Source organism: Herpailurus yagouaroundi, unplaced genomic scaffold (genome assembly GCF_014898765.1).
Source record: "Herpailurus yagouaroundi ecotype Mexico unplaced genomic scaffold, PumYag 142, whole genome shotgun sequence".
NCBI classification, from domain to species: Eukaryota; Metazoa; Chordata; class Mammalia; order Carnivora; family Felidae; genus Herpailurus; species Herpailurus yagouaroundi.
Genome location: NW_024412397.1, coordinates 56862041 through 56884043, shown reverse-complemented (window position 1 = coordinate 56884043; position 22003 = coordinate 56862041). Strand labels below are relative to the sequence as shown.

Genomic DNA, 22003 nt, shown 5'->3' with positions numbered 1-22003 from the left:
ATGAGCAAGTGAATGGATGGCTTCCCTTTTAGACTACAAGATCCCGTGGAGCAGGGTTTTTGTGTTATTCACCTTTGCTCCTTGGAATGTGCGCACTCTTGCAGGTGGTAAATGCAAGTCAGAAAATGCTTGTAGAAGAGTCCAGGATGTGATGAGCCAGTTGGTGGCGCTGTCTCCTGCCCCACGCCCTGGACCACGTGCTCCTTCCTACCATGGGCTGGGATGATTCAGCCTGTGTCCTCCCTGCAGGGTGGGTCCTTGGTGAATATTTGTCCAATTTGCTTGGTGTTTGCCTCACTTTGTACATTTTATAAACGTAATCCTTCTGTACTTAGTTCCCCCTTCCTGCTCCTTCAGCCCTTGTTGTAAACACTGTTTTAGAAATCGGAGCTCGACAGAATAAAATATCTGATTGCATGGAAATGCTTTGCTAATGTTTTAAAGTAGGAATAAAAATAATAACATAAAAATATGACTGGCTCCGATGCCTCTAATGTGGTAGATCTAGTGGAGAACAGAGAACCTTTTTTTTTTTAAATAAATTAGATTTGGATGTGCCACCTGATAACTACAGACTTTTCTTGTCAGGGTACGTATGAAGTTGTTTGTTTTTTTCTGAAATGACAACCGCCATGCAGAGATAAGTGCTGGTGGGAGTGTGGAGTGACAGGGCCGGCCACTCAGCCCCCCAGGGTGAGGACCCTCGATGCTGGTGCCATCCTGTCGGACCAAGTTGGCTTCACCATTTGTGCCCACAAACTTGAGGGGAACAGAGCTGCTCTCTCAGCGTGGATATAAAAATAAGTAGATGCAAGAGAGGATTTGATCCATATGCTCAGGAAGCCCAAGCAAACCTCAGAAAAGTGCTTTATCCTTAGAAGTTACCAGAGATGTGACTGTATGACACGAACCTGACAGAATACTCACCGCTCGTCGTGCCCCAGCCTACCACGTGCGGGTGTGGATGCAGTGGTTTGCAGCACCTGTTCCAGACAGAAGTGGGTATGTGGTCCTGATCACGATGCACTTTGTGACTTGCCTGAACCCTACAGTATATTCCCCTATGATTGTATCAGTCTCCCCGCCCCCTCCCCCTCACTTAGACAGGAAGGTGTTCACCCCAGCCTCGGACGGGCCTGTGGAGCTGCTGAGTCTGGGTTTCCAGAAAGGGGCACCTCCTCTGTTTTGCAGCATCAGCGGTGTTGCATGAAGCATGATGGCTTCGAAGAGGGTGGCAAAAAGTAAAACTAGATTACACTGCCGTGCAGTGCAGTCTCATACATGGAGGGTCTGCAGTAACTGCACATCATTGGTGGTAATCGACAGCCCACAGGGTGTGCAGCTGCATCCAGGGAAGAGGATGAGCCCTACTTGTCCATAAGGAGCAATCCTGATTGGACCTGGGAGGAATTTGCCAGGTTAGTGCCTCAAGAGACTTCCCCAAGTCATGTGATCCCAACTGTTTGCTCCAGTCCCCAAATCTCTCTCTCTCTCTCTCTTTTAAGTTTTTATTTATTTATTTTTGAGAGAGAGCATGAGCAGGGGAGGGGCAGAGGTAGAGGGAGAGAGAATCCCAAGCAGCCTCTACACTGTCAACGTGGAGCCGGATGTGGGGCTCAAACTCACAAACTGTGAGATCATGATCTGAGCTGAAACCACGAGTGGGACACTTAACCAACTGAGACACCCAGGCGCCCCCCTCCCCCCAATCTCTCTTTATGTGGCTTTGTCTTGAGGCCAGGCTCTTGCTCACCTAGACCCTGTGCCTCCTTACTGAGGCATAGGAGAACTTCTGGGTCTCTTCTGTGTCCCACACAAGTTGTGTCAACACAGAAGTATGGCCTCGGGCTTATCAAGGTCCAGGTTGAAAATGGCAGTGGCAGCTTTGTCCCAGGTGTCTGGGCTGCTGGGGCAGTCGGGCACATAGCTGGGGCAGTCCACGTCAAGGGGCACCCACAGTAAGGATGACTCACCTCATGTGTGGAAGGCCCTCACCTCCTTCTAGCACTCCCCAGTGTGGGAGTGCACGTGCTGAATGTCTTCCTGAAATCACATCACGCAGAGCACGAAAAACCAGAGTTCATCCCTACCCCTATCTCCTCATCAAGTCCACGTCCTTTCCCTGGGGAGATGGTAATCATACTCTATTCCTAACTGTCATGTGAATCCACTTCCAACTGGCTATGAAGATGCATAAAGAGAACCTGGACCGCTACCCATTGGGGACCACAGCACTCGTGTGGATCATGACTCTGCACATGGACCAGAAAAGTATATAGGACCTTAAGCTCACCTTCCTTACTCATATCAAATGATGACCAGTATACTGATTTCCATCCCTTTGCTTATGGCAGGAGATGGCTTAAATAAATAACTTAGATTGGTCCATGAAAAAAAAAAAAAAGCAGAAGTATGGCCTTGGGCTCATTAACTTGGCCACTGGCCACTGCTATGTCATTACTTTCTGCCATGTGGGATCTTTTCCTAAAGATGTGCAGCTACCCCCTAGTGTACCAAAGGAAGCAAATAGCTGACTAGCTCCCTATTCATAAACAAATGCCCACCCCAGTGCTAGTCTAAGGAGGGGGGAATGTGAACAGAAGAGGAAATGCAAGAAGAAGGAATGTGAGTACACACACCTCTGACTTAGTCTTCCTTTCACCTCTTGTCTCCTTCATGCACTCCTTTCTTTTGATTTCTTTTTTTAAATGTTTATTTATTTTTGAGAAGGAGAGAGAGCATGCATGCATGTGTACAAGGAGGGGAGGGGCAGAGCCAGGGGGACAGGATCTGAAGTGGGTTGTACTCTGACAGCAGAGAGCCAAACACGGGGCTTGAACCCACGAACTGCGAGAAGATGACCTAAGCTGAAGTTGGACGCTTAACCAACTTAGCCACCCAGGCACCCCATTTCTTTAAATTTCTTAAACACAAATTATTTACACCCCAGGACCTTTGCATATGCTCTTGTCTCTGTCCAGAATGGTCTATCTGCTCTTCTAATAGATGACACTTTCATACTCTTTAGAATTCATCTCTAATGGTCCCTTCTGAGAAAGGCCTTGCCTGGCCACTAACCTAAAGAACAACCCCCACTTCCATTTCACCACTTCCTTTTCTCCATAGTACATTTCATAATATGCAGTCATTTTAAGGGTCTGTTTCCTTGTGTTTTGTCAGTAGTCCCCATGACACTGTAAGCTTATAAGTGGAAGGATGAAGAGTGTTGTGTCTGCCAGTATTTCTTATTTATCTGTTTATTTCTCTAAGAGTTGGTTAATCACTTATGCCAAAGCATCTCTAGAGGCCACCTTGGGCTCTCACCTGCAACCTTTATGGAGGGAATTCTTGAGTAGTAGCTGTGGAATTAGTCCAGTCCGGCCTAGTAGCAGAAAGATAGGCTGAAACATTCCCACTGCTAACAAAGAGAACTTCCACGAGTAGGAGGTTGACAGGCAGAAAAAGAAGATTTCCTAGCTGGCTTCCATGTCTGAATAATTTTGTCATTGTTCTTTCTTTAGCTTCTGTTTGATTTATATTTGGAAGTAATTATGATGCTTGATTACCAAATAAATTAAACATAGCATTATTATGAAGTTAAATTGCACACTAATAGCATAGTATTACAAACAGTAGTAATAGTATCTATAACCTTTATTATTATTTGTATTAAAGACCTTGTGAACATTGCTAATTTATTTAACTGTTAAGCATAAACAAGCATAATGGAACATAACTCGAGAAGGAATATAGCTCATTTTCCCATTTGGTTCATTACTCAGCTGATGTATAAATATAACAGAATGACTTGTAAATATACCAAATGTCCTGGCACGTGGTTTATCCTGGTAAATGAGAAAAAAATAATGAAATCTGCAGTAAGAACTGAATGATTAATGAAGCCCCTTTGATGAACATTTGGGACCCTATGGAACTAGAAAATTTTTTTTTTTTTCTGTTGGAGATGGAAAGTCACATAGATTATTAAATAAGACTGAGTGCAGTTCTAGTCCTGATCTGGAATAATCAATCTGATGATGGATAGATGTCATTCTGAGGAAAAAAAAAAAAAGATTAATTTAGCCAGGTAACAGCACATTTTCAATTTCGTTCTTTTCTAAAGATAATTTTATAAGGAGTCTTTAGTACTTGTTCTTCCAAAATCCAGCAAGCAAGTAATCAGCAGTTTTAAGAGTCCCTAAGTACTCATTGACTTAATAGACAATTACAGCATATTGTGTTTAAAAAAAGTTAGCTATTTTAGAAGTCCCTAATTACAGATTTACATGATAGACTTATCAAGGAAAAATAATACATTTCAAAATGTACTTACAGTCTTAATGATATTATCTGTTTTAAATGTTCCTTGTTGAAGTGCTTATCCTGTGTGCTCTACCTTCTGGAGGTGTGAGGGCAGAATTCATTTACTTTGTTCTAAAATTCGATGTTTGGGTGTCTGATGCTAGCTCAGAACAGTTTTGCAGATTATTTTCTCATCATAGCTAAATGACTTCATTTGCTACTGTTCACAGTTATTGAAATGAAATGTGACACGGTGGTCTTAGTTATCCTATTACAGACACTGGGAGATTGTATCTCATCAGGGCACTGCTCTGTTCAAAGTTACTGGCACTTAATGCAAATGCATACTAACTTCTAAAAGTCATGGCATACCTCAGGTGGTTTGACAATAAAGCAAAACATATTCTCACTCTGTCCCAGTGTTTTGGTCCTATCTGGCCATAGATCTGTGGATGTCAACACATAGATGTCCAGTGGAGACCCTGTGTTGGGCAGCAGACCTTTCAGGATTTCTCAGCAAGAGTTTTAACCCTATCCAGAAGACTTCAATGTCCTCCAAGGAGAGGGAAAGGGACGAGATGCAATTGTTCCAACCCTACCTCTACATTGCCCTACAGGTCCAGACAATGGAAATCTTGAGTGATCAACAGATTGCCTAAGAATATTGCTTGAGGAAGGGCTTACCATCTTAGAGGGTAGTGTTGGAGTTGTCACTGAACAAAGAATTTTTTTTTTTTTGGCATTCTCGACTGTATTAAGCTCTGTGTCAGAGTCAGAAGGTCCTGTAGGACATGGTTTAGCACTGGTGACCACGGTGGGTGGTGCAGCTGGGAAAGGGAGATGGCCCATGAACAGGCACCCTGGGGGGCTCGGGGCAGGTCACACAGGAGGTGTTACAGGATCTCTCTGCTGCCACAGGCACCTGATTCAGTGTGAAAAGAGTGGAATTCTGCCTCCCAAGATGCTAGTCACACCAAGGTCATTTTTAAACTTGGGGATCAGAATGGGGATGGGGAGTATGTGAGGGCAACTCCGGGTGTTGCTTTACAGACAAGCTTAGTGGTATTAGCATCTTGGAGATGTTTTGTTCACTTGTCTTTCATGGTATTCGAAAGATTGAAAAAAGGGGCGCCTGGGTGGCTCAGTTGGTTAAGCGTCCTACTTTTGCTCATGATTTCGGGATTTGTGAGTTCAAGCCCTGCGTCGGGCTCTGTGCTGACAGCTCAGAGCCTGGAGCCTGCTTCGGATTCTGTGTCTCCCTCTCTGTCTGCACCTCCCCTGCTTGTGCTCCGTCGCTCTCTCAAAATTAAATAAACATTAAAAAGAAAGAAACATTGAAATATATCTGTCCACTGGATATATCCTTAAATGACCCATTGGAATTAAAATAGAATGAAATATTTTTAAATGTAAAATAAACAATATATTTTTGCAGTATGAAAGAAGCTGCATAGAGATTCTGGTTTGTTTTTTCATTTCACTCTGCATTCCAAGCAACCAAGAATCACAAAGTGGAAATGTACACAAAGCTAAACTTCAGTGCATAATGCAAATGACAGACTTAAAGAACTGAAAATTCCATAACATATTTGGAAACTAAGAGCCTTTAGCTTATATTTTACTTTTCATATATGCTTTGATAGTCATTCAAACCAGAGAGTAAAAATCAGAATATTTTTTCCTTGCAAAGAAATACATTTTACCTAAATGCATACGAATACTGTAATTATAAGAGATGTCAGAATACCCTCCACGGATCTTTGGGCTAACAACTCTTTACGCTAGTGCATCCAGAAGTGCTGACCCTGGTTCTTTCCTTGCATGACCCGCTCATGGAAGGATTGACGTGCATAGGAGCCCCTCATTGTAGGAGCTGCAGACACAAAGTCAGAGCCGCTTTGACTGGCCAGTAGCCTATCCCTATCATATTTGACATGACCACTGGCCTGTCTTCTGCTACATTTCACCTGCCCTAGAGCATTCTTTAGAATGCTTCTAATTTTTCTTGCATCATTCCCTCACAGAAATTTTCTATGTGGAATGTTATTTCTATAATCACCAAATGGTTGAAAGCCAATAAGGGTGAGGACACGGCTGCTGAGAGTGTATCACTTTGCTTCTGGGTTACTGACCCTCTCTCCTTTCAAGACATTATTCTCCTTGAATACTGCTACACTCTTTTTATTGCTGCTCTACTTGACTATTTTTCTGAACATTAAAGCCTTTATGTCCTAAGGAATTGCAGAAGAGAGTAAAAGAAATGGCTGTGGAAGTTTATATTCTTTAATGTGGAGTTTGTGGGTTTTCTTAACAATGACAAGAACATCCTCCATCATTTTCTTTGAAGTCATCAGTCTCTTCTTCATATCAATGGATCTGTTTTGAAATGGAAGTCATTAGGAGCCGACTCTTTTTATGTAACACCTCCAAACAAATCTTATACAATGCCAGGCAGTCAGGGGAAACTCAGCACTACAGTGGAGTCTCACATCTGATTCTAGGGTTAGCTTCTAAATTCAGCAAGTAAGGCAAACAGTGTAGTTAGTCACAATTACTGAGAAGTGGGTCTCACTAAGCCCAGCACAGTGCATCTCTGAACTAGACAGTTGGCATGTGCTGAGCATAAGGCAAAATGATTGGCATGAGTTCAGGGTCATGCTGTATGAAGACCAAACAGCATTTAAAAATACCTGGACCACTGCCAGCTCAGGAAAGTGCTCCCACTGTGAGGAGCACATGAGGACCGGTGGAGTGGTGGTCTCTGATTCCCTGCGCATGCTCATTCCAATGGCCATTGCTGAGTAGCATGGCGGGATCACCCAGACTTCATTCTGTTTACTTCAGATATTTGACTAACATGTGCATGGCTGCCCTAACTCTCTCTTAAAGCTAGGAGTAGTTGATTTTAAAAGTTCACATATATAAACCTGTACAGGTTTTGAATATAGCAGTTGCCTATTAGCATAGCAGAGTGAATAGAGCACAGGTATGCAAGTTAAGAAGCTTGAGTTCTTGTCCTAACTGGCATAATATGATTTATGATCCGGCACAAGTGATTTGACCTCCCAGACCATCATTTCCTAATTTGCAAATATAAGAATGGTCTAGGTCAGGGGTTCCCAACCCATTGGGGAACGCCTAAATAAGATTCAAAAGCTTACCCCTGGAATTCAGATTCTGTGGGACCTGGAACTTTATATATCCCAATATCTCTGAGTCCTTTCCAGCTTCGAATGCCATTAATGGGACCTCTCTCCTCAGGACTCCCAAGCTTTCCTTATCCTGCTGTGTCCATCATCTCTGGTCCATAAACCAGAACTTGTGGAACCTGGTATATTCCTGTCCTGCTGCTTTGGAGTGCACTGAAGAGGCAGGTACCATGGACACTTGCAGTCATAGCCAATTAGCATTTCATGGTGGGGCCGTATAATGGGAGCTTTCTGTCCTTCTCTGAATGGAGCATTTTTATCTCTATGATGAAAGTGGACGTTGTTATTTGCTGTTTTGTTCAGGCAGCACACAGGAGATGTAGCCTATTGCACGGAGCTCCCTCTGGGAAGCACTGACACGCAGTAAGTGCTCATCCTTCTCCCTCAAGCCTATAATCCAAACTAGTTCAAAGCCACCGGTGGATAAACTAGTGCACAGGTCTTGGAGGGAAGGTGAGCTCCTCCTTCCATTTCATCCAGGCATCTATTATAGCCATCAGCATTGAGAATTTCCTTCCCACTAGAAACGTGGCAATCCTGCCAAGACCGTACACAAGTTACTCAGTATGGGAATGCCATTCATTGTAGAATTAGGTTTAGGGCAGAAGCCACAGGGAGAAGTGTACCTGTTAATTATATACATATAAACACGCTTTCCAAAGAACTCTCAAGATTTTTTATTAAGAGCAGTTAAAAGCTTATGGGTAATGGAAGTTCTTAACGTGGCCGAGCTAGGTCAAGGCTAATTTGAGGAGTGATTATGAATGCCAAAGTTCTGCTTTCAATGTAAGGTGCAGGTTATTGGAACAAGGCTGTTGTCACCCCACTTTGGAATCTGGAGTTACAGAGTATGTTTAATTCTTCTCAATATTTTTTCCTCTTGGTAAAAGGGGAGAAGGCAGCTCAAGGATTGGAAAGCTCAAAAACAAATCACGATACAGTTTTTGACACTTCTTCTCTCCCTTCACATGAATAAGAAAAATCCTAGGAATAAGGAAGGCATAGTTACCACCCCTTTGGATTCTATTTAGTATCACGTTGCAGGAGATAAAGTAGAGAGGGAGAAGGAGAAGTGGGGAGGGGTTCCAGCATTGCATGTCTAATAGGTGCGAGTAATTCATTTACATAAAGCAAGTACCAAACTAGTCATTTTTTTTAAAAAGCTGATTTCATATAAAAGGCAAACCAGGAGAGATTCAGGACAAAAGAAAGTAGTTTTAGTTTTTATAATAGCTTTGAGAGAATTCATGCAAAGTTAAGATTTAGAAGACAAGTGCATCTATTTTTATTTCTTTTTTAAAAGTAATGCAAACAATGAAACAGGACAGTCTAGGGAAGTGGTTTTGTCTTACTTGCTGTTAGACACCATATTTCCCTCTGTACCCCCCCCATAAGGTTATCAGTTTAATTCAATTTAGTTTAGTTACCTGCAAACCAGATGTTTTTTTTGTGTGTGTGTGCCAGTAATACCTAAAATTTTTTTCTACTCCTAAAATTCTGTGCTTCTGTGTTATCTATGAGGACCTCTCCCAGTTTTTCCCTTCCACAAATCAAGAGTGTTTTCCAGATTTTTTGAAAGGTTAAAAACTGGGTTTCAAAACAGGTTGGCATTTTATGAAGGCCTATGCTATTCAGTAATATGAAGAGCCTAGTTTTGTGTATTTAAATAGTTGGGTACAAAATGATGGCACAGAATTTTTTACTTTAAAATGCTAGGGTGACATATCTGAATGAGAGCTATCTCAAATCTATGTTCCCCCTTTGCTCTGTCATGTCAGCCATCCTCATCATGACTCATCATTACAGCCATGTGTCAGTCAACACCATTCACACTTTCCTCACTGCTTGTCCCCAGTCCTGCTGGGGGCTTATGTCAGCACAATACCAGATCTAAAATATTTCATGCACATATGTCGGATGGGACCATCTCGTGTTACAGCAAACCCCAGGTCTCCCTGATCCTGTGCCCATACTGAAACATGAGATCTAGTTTTTCTGGGATCCTTGTGTTATCAACCAGTCACCCACCATATTAACCTGTCTCTTACTTAAAGCTCAAAATGTGATAATGCATTTTATATTTGCAAAGAAAATCTTTGCCCACTGTTCTGCTGTCTCCTTTTGAATACTGAGCAGAGCCCAAAAGAACATGGTCCACTTTTTACCATAACTGCTCCCTGGGAAACTGTGGGATCTATGAAAGGGCTTTCAGAAGGTCGTCCATTGCGGCTACTCCTGTCTGTCTCACCCGTGGGTTGTTGTTTTCCTCCCCCTGGTGGAATAAGTATCATTATTGCAGCCACTGGTCCCTGGGACTCTGGCACATTTCTATTCTTGTCCTGCATCAGGTGGATGGTTAGTTTGCCTTCCTCTGCGGATATTGCCATTGCTGTATTTTAAGGGTTTTTCTTGATCATCAGGTTAGGCAAAACAGCCACTTTTGTAGGAACCTTTTCTTACTCTTTTGTTGCATTTTCTTATCACACAATTATTGTTCTATTTTACTTATGTATCATGAAATCTGACAGTCTGCAGCCTAGTACAAGCAACCATGGTGTGTGGTTACGTTATTTTCTTCTTCTGTTTGAGAAACGCACTATTATAGCACAGTGGATATTTATGGTCCTTAATTTCATTAGGAGATGAAGAATAAGGATGATTAGTCTATAATTTCAGTTTGAAAGGTATGCTTATTATTTTCATTCTCTAGCACTCAACAGTAATTATTACATTAAATCTTAACAAACTACAATATAAATTTCCTGGGGGCAGGGTAGGGCAAAAAAAACCCAGGATCCTAACCTAAAAGTTTTCCATCCAAAATAAGGATAGTGAAATCTTAATTTAAAAAATGGGAATGTGTGCATATTTGAATAGTTTCCTTTATTTATTTCTTTTAAGGTCCAGATTTAATTCTGCCTGCTCCATTCTTAATCTCCGCTGCTCCATTCTTAATCTCTGCTGATGCTCTCCAGGCCGGTTTTACTGAGAAAACTAGAGCGGTGGGTGGAGAACTTGGCCATCCTTCTCCTGTGGCCACTGGCACACCCTTCCTCTGTGCAGACGCTTGCCTGGGCTCCCCGTTTCCTGAGCCTGGGGCAGCCGCTGCGCACATGGTGTGCCCACTCAAGGGTCTCTCCCACCAGTTACACCCTCTCTCCCTACACTGTCAGATTTCTCTCTCCTGGAACATCCTCCTCACGACTCAAAAATTAGAAGAGAAATATGTTTTCGACCGCGAACCCACTTTTATGCTGCCTTTTATATTGAAAGTCCTCAAAAAAGCTGTTTAAACTATCACTTTCATCTTTTTTTTCTCCTCCACTCTCCTTTGACCTTGAGTCAGGTTGTTGGTGCCCGGCTCCCGAAAATGGTCTCCATTCCGGTCCCCACAGCCCCATGCTGCACACCTGCAGCTGGGGAGCAGGTCGGTCCCCTTTTCATGGCACCGAGGTCACAGCCGCTGACTCGCTTTCTGGCGCGCTGGCTGTGCGTCCTTCTCTGTGGAGCATGCTTGTCTCTGCCTGGCTGCACCTTCACAGCTCCTTCCTCCTGCCCTTTCAGTCTCCTTGAGCAGTGTTTCCCAGAGCTCAGTCCTCAGGCCTCTTGTCCTGCAATGACACTAACTCACCATGGGATCTCACCTAGTCCGTGGCCTTGAGCACCAGGTGTAGATGCCTTGGCTGCACCAATACCTCTAGTCCCAGCCACGGGGCACAGCCTGCCCCAGGCCCTCTTCTCGTGCACTTCTCAAAGAACGGGCCCAGTGAGTGTGTTCTCACTCATTCATCAGCCCTCTCTGCTCTCCAGTGCCCCTGCCTAACCTAGAATGTCGCTTTGGCCCATGGGACCTCATCTCTTGCCCCCTTTCCTTTGTGTGGCTCCCACCACACTGGCCTGCCTGCTGTTGCCCCAGGTTGCGTTGTACCCTTACTCCACGTAGGGTCCTGCTCACGTGTCGGGACTTCTTCCCAGACTGCCGGCCTTAGGAGCATCCCCACTTCTGCCCCATCACTGTTCATGACTTGCTAGCACCATCACTGTGTGACTCCATCGTGTTTCTCATTTGAGTGTTTATTCTTTGGCACAAGCACCGGGGCTCCAGGGGGACAGGTCTCTCCCTTTGGTCTGCTGCCGTGTCCTTGGTACCCAAATCCTGTCTAGCACATAACAGGCACTCAGTATCTCTTTAAATGTGTGAATAACCCTCAGTGGCTACTCAAAAAAAATAACTTAAAAAATAATACTAGGAAACTAAGAAGAAATAAGGTATCTTAACTTGTCTGTTTTTAGTGACATTTACATCTCTCCCACTTTTCTGTGTGTCCTCTAGTGGATATTACTACCCCATGCTAAAGTCATTTGTCTATGAAACACTTGTTAAATGAATCAGGTTGAACGGAAAACTTTTTCAGCGGTGGGTAATTAGTGTTGAAATGAGGCTAGGAACGCTGCTGCTCGGTCCTCGTGTTCTGATGCGGGCCAACACCAGCGTGGAGCTCACATGTGCACTTAAAGGAACGGATCATCAGCGTCAGAATTGTCATTCTGCTCCCGGTCAGCTCTACACCAGATAAAATAACAATCTGGAGAGGGAACGGCTTCCTACTCAGAAAGAGGGCGATGAGCTCAGCCTCTAACCCACATGGAGTGGGATAATGAATGTTTTCACTCACATCACTCAGGGTCACCAGTTTGGGCCATTTTGAAATAAAGGACAGTTGCCCTTCTCATTTTCTAGAGATGGGTGCAATCTTTAATTTATTGATTTTTCCCTTGAAATCTTGTATCTTCTTTACATGACAAATAGGTCTAATGCCCACATGCGATTCTAGTTTTTGTTTTAGAAAAATTACCTAATTTCACAAAAGCAAAAACAAAATAAAATTGCCGTTTCATCGTGTGGACTTTGCAGCTGCAGGTAACACAAAAGTCTGTTTACAATGGTTTAATCCAAGAGAGGGTTATTTGTCCTGCGTGACAGACTCTGATGTGGTGGGTCCACCCGGGCACGTCCCGGGTCCAGGTTTGTCTTCCTTTGTTCTCTGCTTTCTTCAGCTTTTGCTTTTGCCTTTGTGCTTGTCACCTCATCAGTTCCTACCTCTGTGTCCCACGAAGGTCAAAGAAGGAGGACTTGAGGGAGCAAAGCATCACTGGCATCAGCTTTACCCTTCTGCTTGGAAAGAAAAACATTTATAGACATCCTTACGTTGCCCTTCCCTTAGGTCTGACCGTCCTAGACAGTGTCAGATGACCACATCTGGACGGGAGAGGCTGGGAAAGCCAACCTGTCTAGCTGGGCACGTTGCCATCCTGAACCAAATCAGGGTTCAGTCGGCAAGAAAGAAGGGGATGGATGTTGGGTGGGAAGTCACAGTGTCTGTTTATGGCAACCACGTAGTTCCATGTGAAGGGGGCTCCGCAAGGACATTTTACTTCCTGTATCATGTGAGTGTGACACAGTTCCCTACTCAGATAATTTACAGTCTACGAGGATATTTTCCATTTCGTTTGGTCTTTGCAGGAGGATCTCTGCCATTAGGTTTACTCCTGCCTGAGTAAAATTTTCATAGAAGACTTGGAATAAATTAGGACTTACTCATGCTGCTTTATAGTAGCTCATAGTATTCAGGAATAGAAATCTAGAGATTGATTTTAGACACACTAAGCTCTGCATTAATTTATTCTTATTTATTGAAGAGACTAGCCCACAGCGTTGTGGCCAGTATATACCAAATAATGCTTAGTGGGTGTTAATTGTTGTCTTTATGGTCCTTCCTCATTTGTAAAACATACTTATTCGGTATCTATTGTGTGCCAGTCGCTGTTGTAGTGGGTTCTGGGGATACAGTGGTAGACACATTAGATACGGTCAATGTCCTCACTCTAGTGAAGGGAGACAGGAGATCAACAGATACACTAGGGAATTAATTTCAGTTAAAGTGGCAAAAGGAAGGCAAGAAATGGTAAAATGTTCAGAATGGTCTCTCTGAAAAAAATGATTTCAAGTTGAGAACATTTTCTTCTTGAGACCTAATTCTCTAAATATCCAAGTTACAAGGAAGATATTCTTGGTGAAAATGAAATTATTTTCTAGGGAACAAAATATGAATTTTATCACGGGTTCCCTTATCCTAGAGGCGATAATATGAAAAATTGTTGAATTTACAGGTTTCTTTTCCCCAACAGATGGCTGTCTAATTCACCGTTGAGTCAACCCATTAAACCTCATCATACAAAATCTACCAAGGAAATTTTTAGATTCCATGCATTTTTATTGCATGTTCTTCTCGACTCCTTCTTTGTTTTGACCCTTGCTGTGGTTCTTAATGTAATAACTCTTCTCATGATAATTAAGGTGATACCCCTCCTTAAATATGTAACAAGGAGAGAAATGTGACCTCCGTCAGGGCTCTGGAGATAAATATGCATTGATAAAGATGTAAAAGATCACTCTAAGTCTTAGTCTAATCAAATGATAGTCCTGAAAAAAATACTGAGGAATCTTCACTAACAGTTTATCGGAATGTTGTCCACACAGAGCAACACCTGGGCTGACTGATGGAGAGCATTTGTTTGTTTATAGGTTTAATATTTCAGGATTTTGTGATGGTGGCCTTGGAAGTGTATTGTGAAGCGAAGTTTGGAGAAAAGTCTACCTATAGTCTGTGTTTCTTTTTTACAGACTTTTAAAATTTACTGACTGACACAAACATACTTCTTAATTATAGACTTGTTTACAGTTTTTAAACATAGATTCCTTGGGTTTGTTTAAAAATTGTTTCTTTTTTAAGGTTATTTCCATAAAGCTACCCTTGGATAGGGCAACTCTTACTTAACCTCAAGGTGTTTTTGCAAAATTATGAGAGCAAAATAAGTATCTAGGAAAGACTTGCTTGTTGCTCAGTAAACTTAATGAAAATGTATTTGAGGTATAAATATTTATTGTAACAGCCTGTAACATTTGTTGTATATATCCCGTGAGCTTGTATATAGCCAGTGAGCATCTATGGCGTATAGTTGGTAAATGAGGCTATAGAAGTGGATGGCCCAGGAACATATCGTGAGGTTCTCTGACATTTTAAGGTTAACTAGAGGAGGGAGATCTGGCAAAGGATATAATGAGAGGATGCCCATATGCAGTCAGGGTGTGATGTCACCAAAGCTTGTAGACAATAACAACTCAAGAAGGATGAGTGATTAATAGTACAAGGCAGGGAGTGTGATACCTACTCAGCAGCGCATGTGGGGCTTAATGCGGAGAGCTCATTAGTGACCTCAGAAGATGGATCTTGTTTAAGAAGTGAGATGTGAGGAAGCAGAAGTCACTTCTTTGAGAAGTTTGGCTAGGAAGGGGAAAAGAGTAAAAATAGCTCCTGAAGGGGAATGTGGGGTCCCAGTAGAGTTTTACACTTTTCTTTTCTGTTTTGTTTTGCCTTTGTTTCTTTGTATAGAGGAGAAACTGGAGTTTGTTTAAATACTGGTACAAAGGATCTGGTAGTTCAGGAGTGATTAGAGTGAATGATAGCCTAAAGACCCTGGAGGATGAGGTAGATAAGACCCAAACAAAACCGGTGAGAGACTCACCCTGGCGAGGAGAGAGTGCTCCCTGCGCCATGATGGCAAGGAAGGAGGGGAATGCTGTATGCTGAGGAGAAGCTCCTGCTTTCTCAGTGGAGGGCAGGCAAGCTCAGCCTGCCAAAGGGTGGGGGTTCACAGAGGCTTGGGAGAGTGGGGAGGGGCTAGGGTGACATTGGAGACAGTAGTCTGGGTAATGGTGAATCTGCAATGCTCTGTAATTTTTTCCAGAACCTAGTCATGCAAAACACAGACCAGCAGGATAGTACCACTGACCCAGGGTTGGCTCTTTGTTTTCTTTTCACAGCCACTTGTCACAAAAGGTCAGCGAGGCAGGGGGTTTAAGTTATTTGCAACAGAGGGTAAATACTGGTTGGCACAATCTAAGACAAGGGAAGAGAGTTGTGATGGGAGAGGCTGAGGATGGGAGAGAAGGGAATTCGTGGCCTGGAAACTCCCCTGATGTTGAAGCAGCAGCAGCAGCAGCTGGGCTACCTGAGCGAGCAATCTGGGAGGATGCGATTTTGTCGTCAGATGGGCTGTTGGCTCCGTGCTTTTGGAAGCAGTGTCATTTTGGGTGATGGCAAGATCCAGAGGGTTTTCTCTGGAGGGAGAGCAGACTGAGGAGAATCACAGATCAGAGAAAGAGGGTTTAATTCCTGATAGTCTTTAGAGAGAGATTGCCTCTTGGGCTTGGCAGAATTTATCTCTGGCCTATAGTATACTAAACATAGTATTAGTATTAGCATAGTGTAGTATGGGTACTTTTTTTCAGCTAGCTTTGACAGCTACTTGAGTAAGCATGGGTGGGGCCCTGTTTGCTCTCTTTGGTGTACCTCATTTATTAGCTGAGTTTCTGTCCATCATTTGGGGGAGCCCTTTGCTGTGGTTGAGTGGGAGTTTCAAGGGAACCACAAACCAGACCTCACCCTTTCACACTCTTATCTTAGCTCATGGTTATATTGCCTTTACCAGCGTTACCTTCTGAAAGAAATGAGCGAATGTTCTCATATTTTTAAAATATTTCAGTGCCTTTATGTTTTGCTCTGCCTCAGATATTAGTTGCATTAGTGTTATCTATTACAGCACTGATATTTTCTGCTAAATCATGTTATAAAACCTCACAGGTATCCAGTAAGTGTTTTAGTGATGGTTTGTGTTTAATTTGCAAAGTCTCAATGAATATCATTTACATATTTTAGTCTTTTTAGTTCTTTACTGAGGGTGTTTTCAAGGTATGTTCTTTTACTTCCTGAAGGAGCAAATGATGTGAAAATACTTCCAGGTCAAGCTGTTTGTCCTACTCCAGGGTGCCGAGGAATAGGCCATATCCGTGGTCCACGGTATTCAGGACATCACAGGTAAAATTTTTTCTTGTTTAAATTATTTCAAGGATGAATTGGAACATTATGCAGATTAGCAGCTGTAGGTAGCATCATAAATGACTCTCTTAGAGCCAGATGCCCTCCCATTATACTCCCTTCTCTGTGTTCCTAAAGTCCCTCCTTGACATTTCCTGCTGCCCGCCCACCTCTGCCCTTCCTGGAGACTTGTTGGACCCCTGAGGCCTTGCCCAAGCCACATCACTTCCCCCAGCCTCTGCTGACACTTTTCTAAGCCAGTGCCCATTCCATCAGATATGCTCACCATTCTGTGTCCCACCCCAGGCCTGAATTTGCTCCACACAAGTGCTGAGTCCTGCTGTCTTCTAGAGCACTTCTAGAACCTCTTGCCCTTTTCCCCTTTTGTTTTTATCCTTCCCCTCTTTCTTTTTCTCTATGTCTTAATCCTTTGGAGATGAGATGATTCTGTGATAGAATATAAAATAATGAGTGTGAAGTTATACTGTAGCATATACCCATGTTTTTAATATTTCATAATAGTATACGGAGAATATGCGTGTAAAGAAAAGTAAGTACAGATAAATCCGTAGAAGTCTGTACTGCTTTTTCTGTTTCCATCAGTTGGTATAATAATGCATAGATGAATTATTCATATTGGTGATCTAGTTACAGAATATGTCAACTAAAAAAAAGTTTGCTAAAATACACAAGTAAATAAAACAAATATCATAGATAAGTATAAAGAGAAAGGAATACATTATATAATGCGTGAAGCAAAAAAAAAAAAATATTTGTTTGAATAAAAGAGATCCAAATGGAAGTCCTGGCTTTATCAGGTGGTTGCAATCCTGGAAACAAGTGCTGAAAACAGTTCTAAATTAATCAGAGCAAATATTTCTATAATAAATAATGGTAAATACTCCCAAATAGTCTAAATGAACATATTATGTGTGTAAGTACGATACTAACACTTAAAAGTGTATCACATAGTATCCGTAAAAAAGAAATAAAGACACGCAAACATCTTGGGTACGTGGACAAAGGTGTAGGACTTGCGGACCAGGAGAGTAGAGTTGAACCTGCTGGAGACCTTGTGGTATTGTGTGGGGGAAGGAAGAAAAGAGAGTCAAGGACATACGGGAGGGAAGGGGGGCAGTTGCATCGTTGGGAGAGGGCTCTCTAGTGTGTGAGGACCCTGTTGGGGCAGAGAGAGGCACTTTTCACACATCCCCAGGGGTATATGGCTATGAAGAATCTTCCTCAGGCTTTTCTTGTGTGCTTGCTGTTTGTTTGTTTGTTTGTTTGTTTGTTTGTTTAAATCTAGAGCTGCAAACTCCAATATGGTTAGTCACTAGTCATATGTGTCTGTTTAAATTAAAATTAACTAAAATAAGACAAAATTAAAACTTTAGTTCCTCAGTCACACATAGCCACATGTGCCCTTACTGGACGGCACAGGAAGTTCCGTGGAATGGGCCTGAGAGAGCTTACCATGTTCTGCTTTCTCATAGTAGATTTTTGAGTGGAAGGTATTTCCTGATGAAATAACTGGTCACTTAGTGCTTCCTTCAAAACTTGAGTCATTATCCTGAAAGTCAGCGAGACCATAACATTGCAGTTGGTCTGTCCCTTGGTTCTTTCTGGACAGCTCCTTAAGATTGCTGTGTACCTCAGCCAAGGTCTCTTCTTCTACTTCATCACAGCTGACTTGCCTCCCACGCTGTTCCCATGTGTGCCTCTCTTGCCTCTCCCTGCTTGGATGGATCCTGAAAACACTGTGAACAAAGTCACAGTGGATGTGCTCCACTTTGTTCCGGCAACTTCCCAGAAGTTTTCTCATTCAGAATGACACAAAGAGGTCCAACTGTTGCTGTTGTTTTTAGTGTCTAATTATGAATAATATTGACAATGTACGACATGATTTCCTCCATCCACCAACTAGCTTTTAAAGCTTGGCCTCAGAACTTTTGAAGAGACTAAAAGAATATGGAAGTAGAGTTTAAAGAAAGGCATTCTATGAATCTTAGGAGAAAAATGAAATACTGCACATATGTGGTCGAAGAATGGGACATTTTTTAGGGAACTAGAAGGCACAAGGCATTCTTTCTTGAGAGCTTACGATTCACAGGGCTGTTCAGGGAAACACCTACATGATTGGGTCTTGGCTCTTCTCCTACGATAGATCTTGTTGTGATAGTGCCAGGACTCCTGTAAGTGAAAGTCTTCAAAAGCTTAATGATTCCATTATCTCAGAAAAGGAAAATAACAAACAATGAGTACCTGTGATGAGTTTCTCTCTAGAGTGGAAAAGACAAAAATTAGACAACTGGATGATTCTTGAACTTGCATTTAGAACTTATAAGGCATTTACACTATCAACTAAATAAATCCTGACTTACTTATGAAAAGAGCAGACAGAAAGATCATTTTCAGTGACAGGTCTTGTCTTTATCAAGTTTAGTTTTGAGATGCTAGAGTCACTCATTGACTGACTACATCCATTTTCAGTTAATACATTGATTTATTTTTAAAACACCAACTCTTATTTTCAAATATCTATAGGTCATCCCATTCTAAATATCATTGACTAAGTTAGTCAACGTACTGACATAACTATAAGTATAACTTAATTTGCTTCAATTCTCTTGAACTAGTTGGGCAAGAGCTGTTTTGATAAATCATATTCTCTGGGGTTTATCTTCCTGTATTTCAATTATTGTAGTCTTAATTTTACATAGTTCTACAAGATGAAGAATATCCCTCTTCAGTATGTATCTTGGGTGGTATTTGTTGAGAATATTACATACGCACACACACCTAACTTCACCTGCTGGGAATTTGCCATAACATACCCCAAAGTTGTCATTGTACATTTTGCTTCTTATATGTCAATGAGATGGTAAGCAGGAGATGAGAATTTTAAAATGCTGCATTCTCCCAGGACTCTAAATGTGCTGTTATACTCATCTCAAGTTTGAGTTTCCTGAAGCATGTAAGTTAGGCTTACATGCTCTAAAATGAAATCATTTTTCCTCTTGTCATAAACATACATACCTTTACCAAGTAGTCACCATTCTACAAAATGCTTTCTACAGTCTCTAGTCCAGAAGAGTTTTAGGCAAATATTTTTACATTTAAAAAAAGAAGAAAATCATACAACCAGAAACCCCTCCAGCTTCACTAAGGCCTGTATGCAACAGCTCAATTGACTTCTGCTTCCAAAGCCTTGGGGAATGCTTGCAAGTGGAGAGCCGTGTTACGGAAGACAGCGATTTCAGCTGCTCTTCTCGAAGATACTCCCAGGCAGCAAAGTGCTTGCAAGGAGTGAATCATGTTTTTACCATTTTATGTCAGAAGTTCTGATTCTGGTATTGAAGTTCCAGTGTTTTGAAAGGAAGTAAACAATGTTCTTAAAAGAAGTTGTCAGCGTCTTGTTTCGTGCAACTGACAAGGAGAGCCGTGACATCAGGACATCACTGAAGACACTGAAAACAATACAGCACTTTAAGAGATCAGGTGGGCCTCTTGGTGTCCTTTGTAGATGGATTTCAGACAGGTTTACTTTAGTTTTCATTAAAATAGTCAAGGGGTTAACAGTAATATTCAAAGCTGTTTGGAGTTCATGTAAAATCTGCATAAACCATTCTTTGAGAGAAATTGCATCAATTCTTATCAGTGTGAAAATGAGACTGGGCACACAATTATCACACAATTTACATGTGATTTGAATGAATTTACATAGTGAATAAAATGAAGTAGGTGTGTTTGTTACCATAGAAATATTTAAAGATTACAATATTGAGACTACAAGATGTAAACTTACTTTAAGCCAGGGTCCAGGATTCGACAGGCAGTTGTTTTTTTCTAAATGAGTAGAATGTAGACTTGGGAAGACTGGTCTACCTCTGGGTCGTAAAATGTACAAAAGTAGTTTATTTAGGAGCTAATAATTACATTCTTAATACAAAGAGCTGGGTATCGTTACAATGTAAGGACCTCTGGCCCTGATGTTCCTGTGTGGGTCCAGGACATACACTGCTCATGTCACACCGTAAAGAACATACTAGAAAAGGGGCATCTGCTGCTCAGAAGTGAGGGTGTCTGGTAAAATCTAAGACGTTTTTGGTGATTTTCATGGAAACTTATGGCACAACGCCTCTATTCAAGATTTATCTAGAATCGTTTTGCCAGTAGTGTGTGTGCGTGTGTGTGTGTGTGTGCATGCGCGCACATGTGTGCCAGGAATGTATTAATGTGTGGTATGTGTGCGAATGTGTGTTTATATGGTATGTGCATATGTATGTGTGGTGTGTGTGTGTTGGGGGGGTGGGTGCAGTGGGTATGTGTGTGTGGTATAGTGTGTGGTGTGGGGTGTGTGTGGTATCTGGGTGTGTGTGTGTTTGTGGGAAGTGTGCTAGGGTATATATGTATGTGTGGTGTGTGTGTATATATATATATATGTGGTGTATATGTGTGTGTGTGTGTATGCGGGGGTGTGCTAAGGGTGTGCATGTATGTGTGGTATGTTGTGTGCATATGTGTGTGGTGTGTTATGTGTGTGGTGTGTATGTGGGGTGTGTATGTGGTGTGTATTTATGTTTAAGACTTCAGGCAAGCCTGAGTTGGACTTCCAGACCTACCACTTAGTATGAACTTTAGAGCAAATGACAGTACTGTTCTCCACCTCAGTTTTCTAATCTGTAAATGGGGGGCTCTGCACAGAAAGAGGTTGAGTTCGCAATGAGGTTAAAGCAGTCAGAAGCCTTTATTCACTGTCTGGTACAGAATCATACTACTGAAAGCAGAACTACAGGAAATATAAGGAGAAACAGTATGATAGGAGACTTGAACGCCTCCATTTCAGACTACGATAGATTATTTAGGCAAACAGTAATACAAATCTACAGAATCTGAATAACACGATTTTGAAAAGGAAGAAGATTGACTGAAAGATATATATCAAACTGAAAGCAGAATAAACTACTTAAAAGCACTTTTAAAAACTCAACTATTAGGCCACAAACAATAAATTCTGAAGAGCAAAACAGTTCAGACCCATTCTCTGATCAAATGCAGTAAAAGACGCTGTTGAGAAAAACTCCAGTCAACTCAGAAGACATGCAAAAAAAAAAAAAAAAAAATCACAAGCAAATCCTAGGATCAAAGGACAACCCAAACCTGAATCTCAGAAAATCTGGATTTAGCGTAATGAGAACACTAAGGATACAAACTTTTGGGATATCGCTGTACCTATGCTCAGAGGCAAATTATACCCGGCTGTTAGAAGGAAGAGGGACTGGAAAGTATCCCCCACACTGAGAAGGCACTTTGAGACCTAAAAATGAGGCAGGCCACAACATCATTCCACTTACAGAGTTCTGGTCAGGGTACCTTACCGAGGGGGACTGGCCCTGCTTGTGTCCAGGCGCCCGACAGCTGATCCCCGCCCCTATTCTCTACCAAGTCTGGACCTTACACCCCCGCTTGTATAGAGGAGGGGCGTGGTGGTGCTTTCTGTCTGCCAGGGACCTGGAGGAGAAGGATCTGAGAACCAGAGTCCCCTAAGAAAGG

The 22003-nt window shown here is 42.1% G+C and overlaps 1 protein-coding gene and 1 pseudogene across 4 annotated transcripts in view; both read left to right on the top strand.

Moving 5' to 3' along the window:
* Positions 1-22003, top strand: part of L3MBTL4 (L3MBTL histone methyl-lysine binding protein 4) — a 359374-nt gene that overhangs the window by 178554 nt on the left and 158817 nt on the right. For all 4 annotated transcript variants that reach the window (XM_040479355.1, XM_040479359.1, XM_040479357.1 and 1 more), the window contains one exon: positions 16348-16450. In XM_040479355.1, the coding sequence (XP_040335289.1) occupies positions 16348-16450 (103 nt within the window). The remainder of the gene's footprint in view (positions 1-16347; positions 16451-22003) is intronic.
* On the top strand, positions 1871-2578 carry LOC121033163 (cytochrome c oxidase subunit 6A1, mitochondrial-like; annotated as a pseudogene).